The sequence below is a fragment of the Drosophila guanche genome, unplaced genomic scaffold (assembly GCF_900245975.1).
Source record: "Drosophila guanche unplaced genomic scaffold, DGUA_6, whole genome shotgun sequence".
NCBI classification, from domain to species: domain Eukaryota; kingdom Metazoa; phylum Arthropoda; class Insecta; order Diptera; family Drosophilidae; genus Drosophila; species Drosophila guanche.
The window spans coordinates 152,118-172,529 of record NW_022995751.1 but is presented as its reverse complement, the minus strand read 5'-3'; the positions used below and the strand labels follow the sequence as shown (position 1 = coordinate 172,529).

At 47.8% G+C, this 20,412-nt stretch overlaps 3 protein-coding genes across 4 annotated transcripts in view; 2 read left to right on the top strand and 1 right to left on the bottom strand.

Moving 5' to 3' along the window:
* LOC117587451 (putative dipeptidase CPSG_01350) overlaps positions 1 to 20,412 on the top strand; it is a 69,419-nt gene that overhangs the window by 44,249 nt on the left and 4,758 nt on the right. Inside the window, exon 1 of one of the 2 annotated variants that reach the window (XM_034278172.1) lies at positions 13,683 to 14,933. The exons of the other annotated variant lie outside the window; for it this stretch is intronic. Within the exon in view, the coding sequence (XP_034134063.1) occupies positions 14,052 to 14,933 (882 nt within the window). The 5' untranslated portion in view covers positions 13,683 to 14,051. Of the gene's footprint in view, positions 1 to 13,682; positions 14,934 to 20,412 lie in introns of those variants that run through there. 2 annotated transcript variants of the gene reach the window in all.
* Positions 19 to 1,219, bottom strand: LOC117587463. Its single transcript, XM_034278187.1, has 2 exons — positions 586 to 1,219; positions 19 to 521 (listed from the first exon to the last, which is right to left on the bottom strand). Exons 1-2 carry the CDS (start codon positions 1,145 to 1,147, stop codon positions 142 to 144), a joined length of 942 nt encoding a protein of 313 aa, XP_034134078.1. The 5' UTR covers positions 1,148 to 1,219; the 3' UTR covers positions 19 to 141.
* Positions 8,673 to 9,466, top strand: LOC117587468 (mpv17-like protein 2). The gene has a single exon (XM_034278192.1). It carries the CDS (start codon positions 8,732 to 8,734, stop codon positions 9,323 to 9,325), a length of 594 nt encoding a protein of 197 aa, XP_034134083.1. The 5' UTR covers positions 8,673 to 8,731; the 3' UTR covers positions 9,326 to 9,466.

Genomic DNA, 20,412 nt, shown 5'->3' with positions numbered 1-20,412 from the left:
GCAACAGTCAACAGTCTCTTCCATTAATAACAACAATTTATTCACAGCTTGCCATATCTCAGAAACTGATTACATTTGGATTTGGTGTGTGGATAGCCTCAGCGAAACTCCACTGAAAGACAACTGACAAATTCAAACCAACTAAAAATTCTCGTGGGCAGTGCCAGAGTTGGGAAGAGTACGGGTGTGCCTGCCCTCCTGTGTTTCTGCATAATTTAAATGTATCCAATGGCTGCTTTTGCTGCTCTTCCATTGTCCTCCAGCCAGTCGCATCTGAAGCATCAGTTCGCTGGTCAGCTTATCACAGAGGACAATATGACATGTGTGCCATCCAAACATATTTTTATACAGCACAAGCAGAAGGACAGGCTTTTGCCAAAGTCGGCCACCTGTGGCCTGAACATCGTTTGGATTCGTAATGCACAGTAGAAGTCTCGATGGTTTTCGTGGGAGTAACTTTACCAGGTAAATAGACAGAGTGGCGCATTGGGTTTTGGCTGCGTTTCTGCTCAACGGAGTGTCTTTAACGAAAAGGGAAGATAAAATATATGGAATATTTATTTGAAATGCCAAATGACTACTTACCATGTGAAAACTCCCTCATCAATGTGGAAACTCTGGAGGAAAAGGAGATTTTTCTGTTAAGAGACGCAGCGAATGGCGAGCTGGAGGCTCCCAATCTGGCTCCAAGGAGTCCTCTGCAGATTCTTCCATGGCTAACTTGGCTAACTGGGACTTTTTCCTCTTCTGGGACTCTTTCCTCTTCTGGCACTCTTTCCCCTTCTAGGATTGTTTCCTCTTCTGGTACTGTTTCCTCTTCTGGCACTTTTTCCTCTTTTGTTCGAAACCAGAATGCCTCCTCATCCGGCAGTATGTAAGGATTTTCAATGGCCGCATCGATGATTCCAAGACTACGACCCTGCAGATTGGTCCCAGACTTCGGCAGTGCCTCGTCCATCTCATTTCCATTGCCTATTATTGTTGGGACATCCGTGTCACATGGCAAACCCTGCAGCATGCTCTTGCGATTCTGCGCAAATTCAATCCCAGCAATGGAAACGTTGATGTGCGGCCTGAAGGATTGCGCCGGGGCATAGGCAAAGGAAGTACAGCAATCAGAGAAATTAAAGCTGGAGCAGATGTCCATCTTTATCAACTGCCAATTCAATGATAAAATGTTTTCTGTATCCAAAAACTATGACTACTGATAGATAGATAAGGAGATCTGTTGAGTCGTGAGGGTTAACTCAATGGGAGAGTGTCTGTCATTATTTTTAATCTAGTTTCCCTACAAAAAACTCTCCCAAGTGATGGCCGCCAAAGGCTGATGTGTGCCATCTGTGTGGACAACAAATGGCATGGCGCCCATTTGGCGCTAGTCTCAGGCCACAGGTCTGTGTTTTCTTTTGTCCTGAATACTCAGCAGATTGTCTTCCACACAAGGGGGACATAATGCAGGGGACGTCTAATTACAATCTGCTTTACGTCCAACGGAGCGTATGCGCAATCGTAGACGAGAGGGAATCAAATTACATTGACAACAACTTTGTCCGTTAGCTTTTCAATGGACATTTCCCGTTTCCAAAGAAACGGGAAAGAGCACCTGGGGGCCGTGCCAAGTCCAGACTGTCTCTGTGTGAATACATCTGAATGAATGCTCGTAGCCATACACTCGAATTCGTATTCGTTCTAGATGAATGCAGAGTAGATGGGAGCCCGCAGCTAAACAAATACTCATGAGGACCAGTCAAAGCAAATAGCGGGGGATAATATTTGGTTCTGAAATATGCATAAAATGCGGGAAAGCGAATTCAAAGCGCTGCGAAATAAATAAATAGCGGAGCCAAACAGAATGGAAAGAAAAAAGAGGAACGAGAACGAGAACGAAACAAAAAGGAAGCGAAGGGAAGCGAAACAACTTCCATCCTCAAAGTAAAACAATCAAAATTTGCGCTCCATTAAATTTTGTATTGTTCTCGTTCCAGAAAAGTTCACTCCCCCTCCGACTTTCGGTCTCTGTTTCAGCAATTTTTTCATTTTCCCCTGCATGCGCGTTCCACATTGGCTCTCTGCACACTCTGCCCACTGGTACCTCCGATGCTCCTGCTTTGATTTGATTGCAACTCATCCTCCATCCTCCATCCTCCATCCTGCAGCCTACTCGTATGCGGTTTTTTTACTTGCTCCAGGAAAGCTTCTTTAATCCCTGTAAATATTTTGTTGACTCTGTTCTATTTGCGAAACCGATCAAAAGAGAACGAAAGGAAACGAAAACCCGCTTATGATTTGATTTGATTTATGGCTTTGTTTTCGCCTTTTGCCGGCAAGCCTTTGCCTTGTGTGGAACTGCTTAAATTTCCACCAACTACGATACTTTGTTTTTGTTTTTTTGGTGGCATTTGGTATCCATTTAATTATCCAATTTAATTACTTATTCGCACAGAGTTCATTATTTCTAGCTATATTTACTTACTGCCAAAAACAAAACAAAATTCAGCAGCTGGCATCCGCAATTGTTTGTGTTTAATTCGTTTTTTTATGTTTTTTCCATTATGCAGAAACATTTTAGTAGTTTTTTTGTTTTAATTGTGATTAGAATTCTAATTGGGAGAGTGCAGCCAATGCTAATGCTAATATTTCATGCATATTAAATCACTGAAAACTATAATGATATTGGAAACCCATTTAATCGAGTAAACGCGCCAAAAGGCAACGAGCAATCCGATGCATTTGATATCAAAGGCTTCTGTGGTTGGCCACATACAAACATCTTAATGGAAAGTTATTCATTCATTGGGCTTTAAAGTGCATTTGTGCTTTCCATCTGCCAGTTGGTGCCTTCTTCCGTCTACTAATTGTCAAGGCTAAACATTTCCAATATGAGATTAAAAAGCAATTACAAACATTACGAGCACAAGTCCTAGTTGAGGTGGAAAGCCGTCGGGGAAGGGAAAAACGCAACACGAAATTGGGAATTAATTCATTTATTTTTTGGGCCAGCATCAATTTGTAGCTTTTGGCAACTGCACAGCCACCTTAATCCGCTGCATGTAGCTACATTTAGTATGGAAATGGCATCATCAAAGGACAAACTAAAAGGGGCTTTAGACATTAGTAAAATAACTTATGAGTGCGTAACGAATGAGTGAGGCTGGCCACAAAAGGAAAGCAAGGCATGATGATTTATGAATGCAATATTCAACTTGTAGTAAAGTAACATAAATAGTTGCTGGAAACGGCAAGGACTCCAGAGCTTACCAGGCAAAACGGGATAGATGGGGGGCCAGCCGGCTGGTGCTCGCACCTGGCACTGGCGTGGCAACCTTCAGGCGAGAGCCGGCTGGAAGCGCATTAAAACTAATTACTCATAATCATTTCGGCTACTCCTCGACTACGGCCCCCCCAGCGAGTGACAGACGCAGCTGCCGCACACCCGTTTGAATTAATTAAAATAAAATGGAGACCCGCGAAGCTGCACATATGGCAGGCTCAAGGCAGGCGCTCGTGCTTCTGCCTGATTTCAATAAAAGCGACTCAACCGCAGATGATGGGGAAATTAGTGGAAGAGGAAAGTGTTGGCAGAGGAGCAAATCCAAAGGCGCAAAGTCAAGTGCGCCACGGCGACCAATGAAAAATCTCTGCAAAATTAATTAAATTTTTTGTAATTTAAAGCCGGAACCGGCTTTCCCTGTGTCCGTCTGGCAGTGTTTGTATGTGTTTGTGTGGCTGTGTTTGTGTTTGTGCCCTGCTTTTACCATGATTACGTATGCCGTGACACTGCCGCACCTTCCCCGCACACACACAGTCGTCTCTCCACCTGAGTTCGGTGACCTTTCCTCTTGGCACCTGCTCGTCATGCACGTCACTGCAGACCAGGTCCATGTGCCACGTGGCAGCTGCCTCCCACCCACACTCATACACACGCTGTTTGTTTTGTGTCCAGGGCCTTCTGGCAGCCACCTTCCGACAGATGGCGCTGCATTTGCAGTGCTGCCAAGCGCAACGCAGCGCAAAATTATTCTAATTACGGCGCCCATCCCGCCCACAGTGCCTTTCAAAAGTTATGCAGCCAGAGGCAGTACACGAGAGCGAGCTGGAGGTGCTGTATGCTACTAATTTGGCTTCTTGTAATGGCTTAAACATTCGAGTTTAGCTGGCAGCAGTCAGACATCCTTCTCCACGTTCAAAGAGCTCATTCGAGGGACACAAGTAACAGTGTGCCCACAGAATTGTGCAGGATGATTAATCAATTTCGTACACATTTTACTACCTTTTTATTGCTGTAAACAGAAGTGTTTTTTGTTGGTTTTAATTACGTTTTATAATCAAAAGTTTTCCCATTGGAGATCAAAGGGAAAGTCTTTCACATCATCTCACATTTGTCCCCAATAATCTGTCACTTGGACAACTCTCAAAGGTAGTTCTGACAAAATGAAATATCCGTACGTGCTGGCGGCCAAAATTGATGTCGTAAACTCACAGACCTCACACACAGAGCGGAGAACGCCCCACCCGGACAACAGACTTGTGTGCATGATTTATCTAGAGCCAGACAAACGGAGGCGAGCACTTCCTGGGCGGGCCCGAGCTTGGTCTCGGTCTCTCCGGTTACCCCTCGTGTATCATTTACCCCAGCAATCATGACTGGCAGAAAGTGGGGATCTAGGGAGTGTCGTGCAGCAGCAACGCCAAAGGCAAAGGCAAAGGCAATGGCAATGGCAACGGCTCCTTGTGGCAGTGTGGCAGTGTGGCAGTGTGGCAGCATGTGCTTAATAGTTTAGCGCTTCGTGTGCCACTTAGCTCGGCGCGAATGCCTATCTCGAGAAGGTACTTCTCTCGTTGTCCCTGCTCCTATCCCAGTTCACTTCGTTCCAGCACAGCATGAAGATGATGATGATTATAATGAAGAGCAGGTGGATGTGGATTATGGAATGGTATGCTGATGCTGATGCTGATGATGCGGAGAACCCCTATCCTGGCCAAGGAGCACAACCGTTAGCAGATTCGTCTCTGTTACAAATCCGCGCTTTTGACGTTGTTTTCTGCATGCCTGACGTTCCTCCGCTTCGTTCCGCTGCAACCCAATCCCAATCCCAACCCCAATCTCATCTCGTTTCGCCACGTGGCTGGTGACGCTTCTGCGATTCGGAGGACAGCGAACGTGCTGAAACACGGCACACCATGCCGGCGCACTGTCGCATGATGTATGACATTTTGCGCCTCATAAACAGCTACCTCCTCCGCTCCCCTCCTGATAATCAGGTCTGGCAGCAGCACCAGTCCTGTACCTGTCCACCTGTCCACCTGTCCGCTTTACCATCAGCCACCTGCCAGCTCTCGCTCTCAGTGTCATTTTGTTGCTCTTTTGTTCTTTTTGCATCGTCCATGATGGGCGCATGTTTGGGCAGGTCTGACACATGTGGGGCGAGGGCTGCTGGCGCGTTGTTTGTTTGCTCAAACGAAATTGGCACGACCGCCCCCTCCTGCCATGTTGACTATTTGCTCGTTACGCTGCCCGTTAACGTAACTGACTTACTTTTCCCTCTGGCACGGCACTTTTCAAATGTGCCAGCAGTTGCGTCACATCGAGCACCGTGTTGAGTGCAGAAGTCGAGTCAATTGACCCTCGGCATTTACAGAACTCATTTACGGATTCCATATGGGTCATAGGGTTCTCACTGGAGTTGCATCTATCAGCCAGAATTTTAAATTTGAAGCTGATCATTTGATAGATCACAGATCACACTTTAGCTGGCATAACTTTTGCTATTTATAATTTTCCATCACTTATGACAAAATGCTTTAAATTGTAGTTAATATTCCCTTACAAAGAGGCCACATTTATTGCTAATTATATGCATAATTTATTATTTATATGCAAATTGATTGTTGGCGTACGCAAACAGGAGGCCAGACCACAGGGATTTGAACATGAAACATGCCGAATTTGCTAAAATGTATGTACATAAGCTGTCGCATGGAAAAAAAAAGAATCAGCGCCAAACAGAACCCTTTTTGCGCTAATATTAGTAACTTTATGCGCTCTGCGCTGCTCTGCAATAATTTATGGTATCTTATCTCGTATGGAAACACCATGGAAAATAGTTTATTTGTATTGACTTCGTATCGGACGCTGGCAGATCCAAAGTTCAGAATTTCCCGACCACTAATTAAATAAGTTTGGCTGCCTGGAATAGATTTGAGTCCGCTCATCGTTGTTGCCATTCCTGTTCTCCAGACTCCCAGCCAAAATATTCCACAATAAAGAAATTAAACGAAACTTTTTGACTGCCAGTGCATCTCGTGTGTCCTCAATCAATTGCCTACCGCGTGGAAATTCCATTAAAATCACATTTTGATTTCATTTGCATAAAGAGAAGACGAAGCTGGCGCTGGAAAATAAAGCCACAGCCGAACACGAACTAAAATGCCATTCAAAATCGATTCAAAATCAATTAGAGAGTGATTTGCCAAATATATTAGGCGGAACGCTGATCTATGTTCCAATAACAGTGCCAATCCAATAAACTCCCCTCCACGAGTCCATGAGTTGTGCTTTTCAGTGTTCGCTTGTTCCAGGGTCGGTGAGGAGAGGAGGATTATGACACTTTTTGCGGCTGGCTGGCATCATATTCGGCTCTTGCTTTCATTGAGCGAAATGAAAAATTCAATTAAAATGCACACATGCTCCATGCCCAAGCGCCAAACCATAACACAGCACAACCCAGCCAAAAAACTCTGGCACGGACACGAACACGTAGACCCAAACCCTAGACCCACATCTATTTGGATTCACGGGCGCACAGGAAAAAATTGAGAGCGGAACGAACGAGACAGGGCAAAAAGGAACCAAGTGAGCAGAAATGTGAAAAATCAGCATAACAAAGTGGGAAAAACTATGAAAATGCACTCCCCTTTTGCCACTCCCTTTTCGGTGGGTCTCTGCTCCGTCATGCTCTATGGCACTGGCGAGCATTCAGCGCCGTACTCGTGTGTCCTGCCGCAGGACAGGCGCCACAGTACATCTCTCCTGTGTACCAAGTGCTGTTCCCTGGGGAGGCGGATGAGGATGTGTATGAGAATGAGAATGAGAATGAGCACCGGACTGGCAACGTGGATTGGAGTGCGAGTATGTAAATAGAAGACTCTTGTAAACAGCATTTCATTTGCACAAAGAATTAGGCCTAGAGGGGCTCTTCTGATGGAGGCTCCGAAAACTGACCGAATCAGCATTCAATGGCGGAAAACTTCTCTCTTTTTTTTGATACAAGAAAGGTCTTTAAGCTGAACGTGCTGAGTGGTTGCTTTGAGAGTGGGAGCACAACTGAATTTGTCTGATATCTGATATCATCTGATAATAAATATTAGCTGCAGTACATATGAAGAATGTGACAAATCATTTCGCATATTGACAATTGTCACATTTTTTCCATGTTTCCTTTGCAATACGATAAATGCACAAAATTAAAGTTGTTTTTCGTGTTTTCCATTTCATTATTGGATGATCTGGCGGCTGGGCTTCTATGACTCTCGAAAGTTGCCCACATTTGCATTCCAGGATCCGAATATTTAATGCTGGCAAATACTCGTAATGCATCGCATGACAATGGGGGCCATAGATTCGGCCGAGCTAATGAAACCGCTGCCCCTGGCCCACCATGGCATGGCATTGTATCTCCCCCCTGTCAGAGCCAGAGTTGATACAGCGGAGCTGGGCAGCAAACAAGCTGAAAAGCTGAATATACGGTTCCCTCTTTTGAATTGACAACCAAAGGAGAGGAAGGGGCAGCCCTCCCAGTGCGGAAACGGGTGGTGGGCGTTGGGCGTTGGGCGTTGGGCGTGGGTGTCACTGGCGTAGCCTCCTTTTATGGCGGATTTCGAGAAAATATAAAAATAAAATTGGATTTTAGCGTAGAATGTCGAAAGCCGTAAATATTTTTCAATTCATAGCACAGTGCGTGAAGGCAGGGAGAGAGGTATACGGGGAAAGTGCTAACCGGTTGCCGGAGACCGGGGTATCCATATGCATACACCCCCACATTGATTTCCCCACGGGGCTGGGTTCGGGTCTGCGGTCGGGAATCGCGTGCGAATGATTTGGCAGCATTAACTTCCCCTGGGAGGCCTCGCACCCAAGGGGGAGAATGGTGTGCGGTGCTGAGGAGCAACAAATGTGTGGAGAAGCATCCTCATTTGAATGCCGAGCGAAGCGATTTTAATGCGCAACCCTTTTTGATCCTTTCAACGGCAGTGGCTATCCCTATATGTACCTATTCCTCGCCCGAGGCGCTTTGTTCTTGCGTGTGTGTTCGCGCCTTTGTCTGTGTGGGATTCCGGATGGGAACCTCGGCAAATCTCCTTGCCCAAAAACTCATTTCCAGTGGCTGACGTCAAATTGATTTCATTGCCTGTTTGTTCTTTGTTTTCCAACCTAAATGAGGACTCCATCCTAATCCTGCAACACCTTTCTGCTGCCTTGTCGGACACACAGTTTTCAGATTGACTTTCAGGCAGGCATTTACATTAGAATTTTGATTGGATTATGGAAAACGAGAGAGAGAGAGAGAGAGATAGATTGGAATGAATTTCATGCCATTAAAGCAAGGAATCCAAACCATTACCAATATTCAGACAGAGAGTAGGCCCATGTCAGGCAGTCACATTATTCCGTTTTGTTTCTCTGAAGTTCTGGTCGATGTCCAGCTGAGTCGCTGTAAAAATTGTAGGGTAAATGTTCTGTCGAGCCCGGTGGAGGAGGGTGCTGCAGGGTCTGAATCGTTGGCACAGCGTCGCCTTCAGCAAGAGGTATCTGCTGTACACGAATCTCGGCATCTCGTTCAGCCTCAGCATGGTGGGCGACACCATGGAGCAGTCGTACGAGCGGTACCTAGGGGAGATCGATGCCTGGAACGGCACGCGCACTCTCCGCATGGGCCTGGGTGGCCTCACGGTGGGCCTTGTCTGTCACTATTGGTACCAGTATCTGGACTATCGGTATCCGGATCGCACCATCAGGACAGTGATGCGCAAGATACTGCTGGACCAAGTCATCTGTTCGCCCTTCTACATCACCGTCTTCTTCATAACCATGGGCTTGCTGGAGCGCCAGAGCTGGCAGGAGTTCCGAGAGGAGGTCATGGAGAAGGCTCTCGTACTTTACGTGGCCGAGTGGACCTTCTGGCCAGCCGCACAGTTCATCAACTTCTTTCTCATCAAACCACGATATCGTGTCTTCTACGACAACTCCATGAGCCTTGGCTACGATATATACACTTCAGGGCTGAAGTATCGAAAGAAGCCGTCGCTCGAGAACCCCGTCAAATAGCAAAGGACAGCGGCAGAAGTGTCCACTATTAATTGTTCAGCTTTTTGGTAAACTAAATTCTATGGAGACTGTTTTGTGTTGGATATTTAAATCCTAAAAACCTCATCTATAACCATAAATCATGTCCATTATACAAATCGATCTTTAAGGTGTTATTTTTATTAGATGTTAAGCTCTCTTGTCCTTGGCCATCACTCAGGGAGGAGCTCAGGCAAGAACGAAGCTGGAAGGTGTCGGAAGATGTCCCTCGCCTCGTGTCAAATGCAGAAACTGGGGCTCTGGCTGGGGGACTGCGAAAGAGCAGATAGAGTGAATGGCATCGAGGGCCGGAGAAACAGGCACTCGAGCCGTAAGCTCTTGACGAGGAATTGTGTCAAGCATACAGAATAAATAAAGGAAGAAGGGGCCCGGACCGGCACAAACAAACAAACAAACGAAAAATGCAAAAAGGAGGTGGAATCAAGTGACAAAATTGATGTCAAGATGAGCGAGCGCACAGAAGGTGGCGATGGTTTCACGGCCATCGTCAGCTCAGACTGACACTGACACTAACGCCCGTGCCAGTGCCCGTGCCCATGGCAGTACCCATACCCACTCACATGTCAACTAATCCAATTTAAATCTCTTAACATGATTTGCCGCTTTCTTTTCATTCAGCTGGATTTCATGCCATTATCCCTTTTGGAGCCCGAGCCCCAGACCGGCCACCGAATTGGCAAGCGACACACGAGGTTGCCATGGTCTCCTCGGCATCGTCTCGGCATCGCTGGCTTTCAAAGTGACTTCCTGTCCTCACAGCTACATCGTTGTATCTGCTGCTAAGGAGTAGGTCTTTTTCTGTTGCCTGTGGGACCCCAAGCACTGCGGCCAAAGGGTTTACTTATCTGGTTTAGCGGGCTGTGTGGGCTGTGTGGGCTGCCCAAGTCGCTCTATCCTCATTTTGTGATTTAATTTAAAAGCTCACCGAGCGACGCCTTCCCCTCCCCGTTGTCGGGCGGTTGGAGTAGCTTTACGGCACGTGGCTGCCTCGTCGTTTGGTGTCCTTGACGAGTTGTTGTTGTGTGTGGTGGAAGTATCCCGAATAGGGCTACGTGTCGATGACCAAGTTTGCGATGCTATCGCTGTCCTACCAGAGTCAGCTGTGCCCGTAGAAGGTGCTGCGGAGTTCTGAGAATTATATCTGGAATCATAAATCTTAAGGACATCTTAAAAATGCGAATAATTAATAAATTAAACCCAAGAAAAGTGTATATTTTGTGCTGGTTCTGATGTAGTTCCCTTTCCCATTCTATCTTTATATTCTTGTCGGTGAACTTCCACTGTTTCTACTCAATCGAGAGGGTCATAGACCACTGCTCTCTGCTGCAGGTGTGGAGCACGCGTCAGCTTTAATTGGCACTCAGAAACCTCAGGCAGAAATGCCAATGATGTTTGTCCACGCAGGGAGGGTCGACCATATCGTTATGTGACTCAATAAGTGCATGTTTGTGATGGAGCATGAATGGAGGAGTGTGGCGGTTGCCAACAAGAGCGCATTTCACGGCAGTTATAATTACGTTTGGCAATCAAAAAAATGTATTACGTTGCGTAAGCTGCTCGTAACAGGCCACTTAATTAACGAAGTATTCATGGGCGCAAGTCCTGGGTGTTCCCCGAGAGGAGCCATCCAACTGGCAACTGCATAACTACCTGCCTGGCACGCGGCATATGTTGCTGATGGGACAGACAGATGCCTCGCCAGCAACTTATTGTGCCATAATTAGCCATAAATTCGCCAGGATTCACAGGGCCGGGACTCTACTGTGTTCTGTGTCCCATCATAATGCCACTAAGTCCATCTGTCAGCCGACTTGAATGAGTTAATTTATTTATCTTGCTGCTGCAGCCAGTCCTAATGCCAGTTGATTTATCTGAAAGAGTTGCTCAAAAACTTTTAGCCAAACTGTGGGAAGGCGATTGCCCTTTTCGTAGAGCATTGATAAATGTGGGTGTAAACAAGCTGTACGCCGGAGTAAAGATAAACTAGGGATTACTGTGCTGATGGAAAACAAATGCAAAGAAGAGCAATCTGTGCCAGAATGATGTACTTCTCAGTGTTCATTACATTTTCCTTGCATTGAAAATGGTTCAAATGGAATCAAAATCAGATGTCGGCATATCAGAGTTTTGCTTTAAGCCCTCAAGTGCACAGCCACAACTTTAAAGTGGTGTTTTCTAGACCTATTTCCATTCAGTTGGCCACGGGGTCCGGCCATGATATTTCACAGTTGTTTGGCTAGTAAATCAAGCGTATAATAAAGGCAACATTCATGGCCATTGGTATGGGAGCTAGTCGATGATTAAAACCCTTAATTGTTGGGCAAATCCGAATCCAAAAGGGGCAGGGATCATGAATCATGGTCGGGCGATGCTCTCTGTGTGGCGCTGTTTCAATCCGCTTGGCATATCCCAGTGAAAATACCTTCCATCCAGCAGCGCAACTCTGGCATTGCACTAAATCGGCAACAGCGGCGCCAACAACAATCCGAGAGAGGGAGAGAGCAGCAAATTTTAACGAGCACCGCAAACCCCAGGCGCTCTGCTTTTTTAAGCCGCTTTCATTTACCCCCGGCCTCCATGGCTGCGTAATTACAAAAAGCCGCGGGCCGAAGTCGGTAGCAGAACTTGACAAATGGCACAGGGCTGGGGTGGGGCGGGGTGGGCCATACGTTTGTGGGAACAGTACGGTTAACCGGGATAATAGGATGAAACAAATGTAAATGTAGGGGGAGGCGCTAACAGTGCTTTCAGTGCTCCAAACACACAACAACAAGAACCGAATCCCAGAGAGTTAGAGCTTCCACCTAACGACTAAATGATACCTGTCAAATGCAGTAAAGATATCAACGGGAATGGATGATGGATCCGAGTTATAAATGTGGAAAATTACAGATAATTCCTGCAACTCCAATTACAGACCTGTTCTACCTTCCACAAATGCCCACAAAATACCCTTCACGACGTTACACGTGTAAATGTCAAGTCGGAAGTCTGCTCCAGACATTTCCAACTGAGTTTCGTAGGTCCCAAATGGAACAACGCCGCAGGTTGCTCCTGTTCGGGCCCACTGGCTGGGTGGCTACCAACTGGTGCAGGGCAGAGCTCATTCTGTCGAGATTTCCATGCCCGATACTGCGGACGCTCGACAAATGTTTTAAGCTCTATCTTGATGCTGCCTGAATTCACTTATTTAGTGCATAAATTTAAGCACTGTTGTTCGTTTACCAGAGTATCAAACAATTTGCAGTTGTTGTTCTTTCTTTTTTTAGATCCAGTCACACATTTGTCAGACTGCAGATAAAAAGTTTGGATACAAAGGGATCCTATTTTGCCATAGTTCGTTGCCATAGCCAACGTTTAATATTATTTTCCACTTTTTGCTTGCAACATGAACAAAAAGTGCTGGACACCTCTTGTTACACATAGTTTAAAGCATTAAAGAACAAGTTGGCCAAAGCCATGATTTAATCTGCTTCCAAATACTTGGAGCTCCCTTCGTCCGAAAGCTGTTGATCCGCAGAACTAAATGGACCGTGTACTCGAGTACTTCTTTGAGTATTTCTTATTCATTTCCAGTTAATAAAGATGAGCATAAATTGAAGGTGTTGTTGCCAGGGCAACAGACTTGTTGTAATAATCAAAAATTCTCGCATGTAAAAGCTGCTTACGGGAATTATATTTCAAAGAAAATTAATTCCAATTAATTCTCCATCTGAGTCTCCATTGGATCATAAAGATAGCTGTGCAATAATCGCACAGCTCGATTACAGGGGGATAGAAATGCTCTCCATTTAATACGTTCTTCTGCAGTTTCCTTGCGGATTGTCTGTGCAATCAGTAACCATTCAGGCAGGCAGTTCTGTCCCTAGGTCATCAGCCGCTCATCAGCTCCTAGGGTGTGGGGCAACAGTTGGTTGCATTACCTGCCCATGCTGCTGCTTTGGCTGTTCCAATTTCTGGTGCACACAGCACCTCACGGGAAGCGGCAATTAAAATCTGGTATTCGAGTTGGTCGGCTGCTGGGGAAGTATTTTAATTTCCCACGACGCAGCAGAACCAACATGGCTCCAAAGATGGGGGTGGCAGCCCACCCTCACACCCGCAGCAACTCCCACGAAACGGAATCAAAACAAAACCCGCCAAGCATTGGCTGAGGGGCAGGGGGGCTTGGGGGTACGTGTGCGACGACAGCGAAGAGCGGCGTAGACTCATATCTGCGCATGCGTCGCCGCTGCACAGTGTGAGCGGCTGAGAGGCGGCGAATTGAAGGCGCAGAGGCCTCCAGAGATTGGAGGCTGCCTCAGTAGCTGCAGGACTGTCGCGGAATAAAGTTCACAAACGATAAGAACGCACGGAAACGAGTCGCGCGGCATCATGTGAGAATCGTCAGAGGAGAACGCGCGCGTAATCTTCATTCCCAGTCCCCGAGCGCAACCAACAGCCACCGCCGTTCGTGTACGTGTTCGTGTCTGTGAAAGCTTTCGCCGTGTGTGAGTGTGGTGGAGTGTCTGCCTCTCGCTATCTCTCTCTCTCTCTCTCTCTCTGTGTGTGTCTGTTTGAGTGTACAGGTGGAATATCCAGACTTCACAGAGACAGAAAAACCCCAAAGGAGATACAATAGAGTGACTGAAATCACAGAATTGTTCTCGTATTGTGGCTAGAGTGAGAAGTGCCACGCCCAGGCAGCATGGAGCACCTACGTCCCCTGAGCTACGAGGAGATGTGCCAAATGGAGATGCTGCAGGCGGGCGCCGTTGGAGGGGGAGCAGTGGGCTCCGCTCCACCCGGCATGATGCCCATAATGGTGATACCCACGGCAATGCTGGCCCCCGCAGCCGGAACAGCCGGTGTCTCAGCGCCTGACGGTGGAGCAGGAGGAGCTGCTGCAGGAGCAGGGGCTGGCGCAGGAAGCGTCCTGGAGCACTACTATCAGCTGCAGCCCACGCAATTCCTCACAGCGGACGGGGCGAATGGCGGCGAATTGACGCTCCTGCAAGGCGGCGGCGGCGGCGTCGTCGGTGGCGAACAGCATCCACACACAATCCAGCTGCAACAGCATCCACAGCCCGTCAACATCCTCTGCACGGGCACGCTGGGACGGGTGCCAGCCATGCCGGCAACGGGTCCGCATCAGCATCAGCATCCGGCGGGAGCTGCCACACTGCCTCGCGGCTTCCAGCCGGCCGCCTTCGTGGCGGACGTGGAGAGTGACTTCGAGGGCAGCGAGTGCGGCGCTGGCGGAACCACCACCACCTGCATGCCCCACTTCCGCTTCGGCGGCTGCGGCCTCCAGTCGCTGCAGCACCACCATCAACAGCAGGACGGCGTCGTGGGCTGCGGTTCGCTCGCCTACATGATGGCCTCGGGCACACTCGGCCGCGGCCGGCGGCTCAGCGGCCACAGCAAGCCCAAGCGCGTCTCCTTCAAGGGCGACAATCTGCCGCCACCTTCGCCGCCGCCACCGCCCGCCATGGAGCTGGACGAGAACGGCATGCCCATGCCGATGCCCGGCGACGCCACAGCCGGTGGCTGCTCCTACATGCACTTTGACAACTACATGGACTACCAGGTGCGATGATAAAGCTAACGACAGAAGCTGCCGCTTCCCCCATTTAACAGTCGAGACCCACGCCCACACAAGTGTGGGAAAGTGTGGGAGGCATTTACGATTATTGCCGGAGCTTTGTGTGCGTGCCGCGATTTAGCAGACGACACTGCCTGACGTCTTAAAAGAATCTAACGACCCCGGTCTGGCATGGTAGAGGGAGAAGTGTATGGGATATGCCTTGCCATCTTGTTTTTATTCCATCTAGATAAACATTCCGCTGTTTTCATGAAACCCGACGGCAGTACGATTTGCCATATCCGCATCCTATCATTAAACGATACTCCCCGGGTGAGATCCGCCGGCATGGAGGTGCACATTTATCTGATGGGGCAAAAAGGAGCCTCACAGAGCCGCAGCCAACGACTGGCTATATCGATGTTTCCCTTCAGCGTTGGGCTCCGGAAATGAGGTTTTAAAATCGTTCATTCAAATACGAATATGTACGTATGCCTCGGGCAGGGCACATGCTCTGCTCCTCTGATAAGTTAGCTCTGATGCATGGAAATTGTATGGGGAAATATGCAAATTGGTTCTGTTGCAAAATCTGTTGAGGTGCAGTGCGGTGCGGTGTGGAGTCGAAAAGTTGCGTAAACCCAATGCAAGTACGACTACACATGAATGTTGCACTAGTGCGAGTGCGATTTGTGGTTGCATGAATAAGTTGTCTGTGGATCTACACGAAAAGAAATTGGTATCCTGCTGCCAGTTAGAGCTCCTGCGGTTGGCAGCCATCCAGTTGCCAGCTGAGATAAATCTTAAGAGCCCCTCCCCAAAGCTCTTGGCCATAAATATTGATGTTTTAACACCTAAACTGTGACGCAGGGAAACATCAGGAGTGTAAGAAATAAAGTACTCTATATGTATGCAAGTCATGGGAGCACTAGGAGGGGAAGCAAGGGTTTGGGGGTGCCTGCTGTCAATATCTGACAGATGGCGCAGGGACCTAGGGATGGGCACATCCCTTGACAAATGCCAGCGATTCTATTTACACTTGCCCGGACAGCAGCAGACACACGATTATTTGCATGTAACTCAATTTGCTTGGGACCAGAGACCAGTTCACCGCCGGATCCCTATCGCAGAGCACAGCTTTGGCTCGGACTAAAGCGACCAAACAGCAAGCTGGCAAAGCGCAAATTCGGGCACAGAAAGAACTAACCGAGCAGCCAGTCAACCAGCCCCACGTATACTGACAACAGAAAGGAAGGCAAAAGATTGCACTGGGGAAAAGTGTAATTTAAAGTTGAAGGCAAAGGCAAGGCATCCTCCATTCACTTCTTTGTATGTGGTCGCCTTTTCTGGCAGTGTAACTGCATCCTTGCGGGCACATCGTGCAGAACCAAAGACGAAGTGCGCTGGGGCAATTGTCCTTGGCGGCCATTATTCACTGCGAGGACTGTCATCTTTGGCCACTGGCGCCATTTGTTCACATTTGAATAATAAATTAAATGATGCAAATTCCGGGCAAGCAGGCTACCATGGAGCTGGCTGCCAGTCCGGCGTTCTTTATGCGTTTCACCAAAGCCATCAGAATGGTCCCCGTTTGAGCTACCGCGACCTTCGCTCCTTATCCACGTCCCTGTCGCCACACCCATGCCACTCGTCACAGAGTTTGCCAATAGTTTGGCCACAGCCACAGCCGTTTTCAGCATTTGCCGTGTTTTCTGGGAGAATAGTTTTGGTCCTGGCCCCAGAGTCAAGCCCTGCTGCGGGGAATGGTCTCTCCGAAGGAGTCCTGATTGATGGATGTTCCATGCCAGCAGCCATTGTTCGAGTGGTGCTGCGTGTGGCGTGCTCCCTTTGTGCCCATGGCGATTGCCTTCTGCTGTCAGGCTCCATAAATTCGGCGTCGGAATGATGGGAACACTCTGTTAGCGGGCACGTGACTTTCGCGCAAACAAACAGGAGATTCCAGAGAAACAGGAAATTCCCTCATCATCAGTTAAACTTTCCCACTGATGGCAGACATTAGCCAGTCCAGAGGATAATCCATTGACCAGGCTGTGGATAAGCCAATCGGCAACTTTAAACAGTTGATCAAACACTTAAAGTGCTGCGAATCCGCTCGCGTAGTCATCGTGAAAGCCACAGCCGCAGATACAGATATGAAGAGTCCATTCAAGGACTGTCCATCGATGCGCCGACAGTGCCCGGTCATCGTCTGTCTGCATGGAGGCACATCCCAGGGGGACGGCAGAACAAACAAACGAAATGCGAAACACTAACACAGCCATTGTGGCTCTCTCTCTCTCTCTCTCTCTGTTCTCCGGGTCCGCGCACGGACCTTCTGTTGCCACATTTGAATGGGTCTGGTGTTGGGGCAAGTCCAGCACGGAAGGGAGAAATTACGTGGCAGCCACAAGGCAATTTGTGAGCTTGCAGCGGAAGGGCAGGCGGGCAGGCAGCCAGGCAGTCTGATGTCCATCAGCGTGAAATGGACAAATGATATTTGAAAAACTAAACTAAAAAGTGGCCAACGCTGACACGACAACAGAAGGCAGCGATACCGCAGTCGAGACCTCGGACTACTCCGACAGCCCACAGCGAGCTCCCCAGGGACCACTCTCCCTCTCTCTTTCGCTCAATGCAGGCACAATGCCTCCGAGGACATGCGGACAACGATCAATCGCCTACGTACAATGGGCGAGAATTGATAAAAGTTGTCCGCAAATTCCTTGTACATTAGTTTTTCCTCATGAGCAAATCAATCATAATCAACACTCATGGCCACTCAATAAATTTGTGGCAAAGTTTATGGCCATTGTCTAAGAAAATTGCCCCATCTTGCGGCTTGCCTCTTGCCTCTTGCCTCTTGCAACGAGTAGCCGAGTAATCCGAAAACGACCTAACATGACACAAACAAGAGAGATAAATGAACTTCTTAAGCTCACAAATGTTTTACTTCTTATCTAAAATGGGAATTTTGTGTATGCTTTACAGAACAGCTACACTCTCCCGGCGCACTTTTGAAAGTACTTTTCTTTAGTCAAAGCAGTCCTTGATAATAATCCTTGCTTCCCGCCTCTACATTTTAATTAAAATCATATCTCACGAGATTCATTTGTAATTTCAACAGTTGTTTATCTTGTGCACAAATCGTTTAGGGTAATCTCGTGTGTTGTGCGAATAATAAATCAAAATCTCTGCGAATCCGTTTCGCTGGTACGTAACCAAAGTGGCACTCATACCACCGCTGGCTGCACCGTCCTGTAGCCCCACTCTCCTCTCCACCCCCTTTGGAGGTATGTGGCTAGTGTTGCTCGCGAATATTTATGGAATGGATTTGCTTTGTTTCCCACGAGTGCCGCGTACAGCATGATGTATGTAGCGGGCATGAGATATGGCATGACAAATACTTTTCAGCACACACACACACACACAGGGGGGTGTTGGCTCTCCTGTCCTGTTCTGTTCTGTGCCCACCCAACACGCGGCTGCTGTTGCATTTGCGGCACAGATTTTAGTTGTTTTTAGTCTCGGACTAAAATTCCCGGAGCGAAAAGCAAAACACAAGCCAGAGTGCTGCAGCAACTGCCGCTGCAAAAGGGAAAATAATGGCGGAAACTATAAAGCATTCCGTTACAGTTTTTCTCGCTCCTGTTTCTATTTTTTGTGGCGCTGCTTTCATTGCTTTTGTCCTGGCTGACGCTGGTCCTGTTGCCGCCTGCCTTTTGCTACCAACTGAATGGCTTTCGCTATGACTTTGACTCCTTCATCGTACAGCTGGTGCTGGGGCTGATGCTGGTGACGTGCTGCAGGCTGCTGCCATTGTTGCTGAAGCAGCATCGTCTGCTCATTTTTATTTAAAACTCAATTGGACGAGTCCCCGCTGCGGGCCATAGAACACGGCAGCCAACAATGCAGCCAATTTGAGCGTTGTCCGACAGACAGAGACGCACCGAGCGCCCTTCCATCATTCATCACTCACATCTGACCACGCCCATGATGGGATCGATTGTGAGACTGTAATATTATATTTTGCTCTACGATTCCTTCTTGTATCCCCAACTGGTTCAAACTGCAGCAATAAAGTGTTAACTCTCAGATGAACTGCCTGTTAACTTCACCAGCACGAGTTCCAGAATGCTTCGCTCATAATTAAGATTTTCTGTAGTTTTCACATGATTTTCCCAGGCATGACAGGGCAGGGCAGGGCAGGGCAGGACACGCTGCTCGTCTAAACTAATTATAAAGTTGGCAAAACTGTGGCAAACCTGTGGGACGGACATCCATGTCCATGCATTTTTCGGTGCAGCTCTGCGGCTCTGCGGCTCTGTCGCCGTGTGGCCAGGATCTGCTTCCTGGCTTACAGCCGAAGCTCCAGCGTGTGACTCCGCGCGGACGATGATGCGACCTCCGCTGACAAACAAACTTTTGCTGCTGGTGTCACGCCCAGCTGTCCGTAACCCGTGCTAGGGCGGAGTCCTTCCTCCCGAACTTAAAAAGTGCAGCGTCCTACAATGAAGCGCCTTTTAAGCGCTGCCTCTGAAACTTTGCGAATTTTATTTAAACGCAGAATCTAGACAACAACAAATATTATAAAACAATGTCTGTATGCGATGTAGGTACGGATGCAGTGCAGCTAGAGCGGCAGGGCGGAGTGGCAGCACGTAAAATATTTGCATTTTTATTAAAAATTGAATAAATTGAGATGCATTTTTGCGCTCCCTCCGCCCAAAAGTTTTTCCCCAACGGACGACTTGCCAGCGTTTTTATTGCTTTCGGGGAGCCGCGGAAAAGTTTCAGCAGCATTTTATGAGGGGAAAGTCGGTTCATTTCCCGTCAAAGGCAGACTGAATGCTGTTTGAAATTCATAATTAAAAATAGTTTGAGCGAAACACGCACTCTGTGACGCGGTCATTGGCCGCTTCGGGTATCTCTTTGTGGCTGTTTTTCATTTAATTTAATTAATTCTGCACCCAGCAGACGGCAAACTGCAGACGGCACACTCTGAACAACTCTCTTTCATCTGCACATTGCTCATACGCCGTGTGATGCCGATTTTCCAGCTAATTAGCCGCACTCCAGGGAAGACCATGAAGTGCCCAAATCAGAGCAAGCTTTCAAGCAAGAATCAGCAACATGAAACTGTAATGAAATGCTTTGGAATTAATATGAATGAAATGAAATACTCCACCAAAAGGCATGCAAAATTCTCTGTGTAAAGATAGTGATTCTCGCGCTATTTGTTCCTGCTGCCTGATTTGTTATTTAATTCCATTAGAGCCTTAATGATCAGAGTATTCCCATAAAACGATTACTTTCTTTGGCTTTTCACAAATGGCAAACTTTAACTCATATTCTTGGGAAAGACATTCGCATCTTTGTGATCCCTAAGTTTCGTTCTGCCAGTGGCAATGTTTTAAGTTTGTTTCCAGTTTCGCTTCACGCACGGGGGACACGTTCTCGTCCTTGGGTCCTGCCCCCCCCCCGCCCGCCC

Excerpts from the sequence above, each read along its gene's own strand:
- LOC117587463 (XM_034278187.1), bottom strand. The coding sequence starts at position 1,147 with ATGGACATCTGCTCCAGCTTTAATTTCTCTGATTGCTGTACTTCCTTT. Across the intron at positions 522-585 it reads GATGAGGGAGTTTTCACATG|ACACTCCGTTGAGCAGAAAC; the intron begins GTAAGTAGTCAT and ends TTTTCGTTAAAG.
- LOC117587468 (XM_034278192.1), top strand. The coding sequence starts at position 8,732 with ATGTTCTGTCGAGCCCGGTGGAGGAGGGTGCTGCAGGGTCTGAATCGT.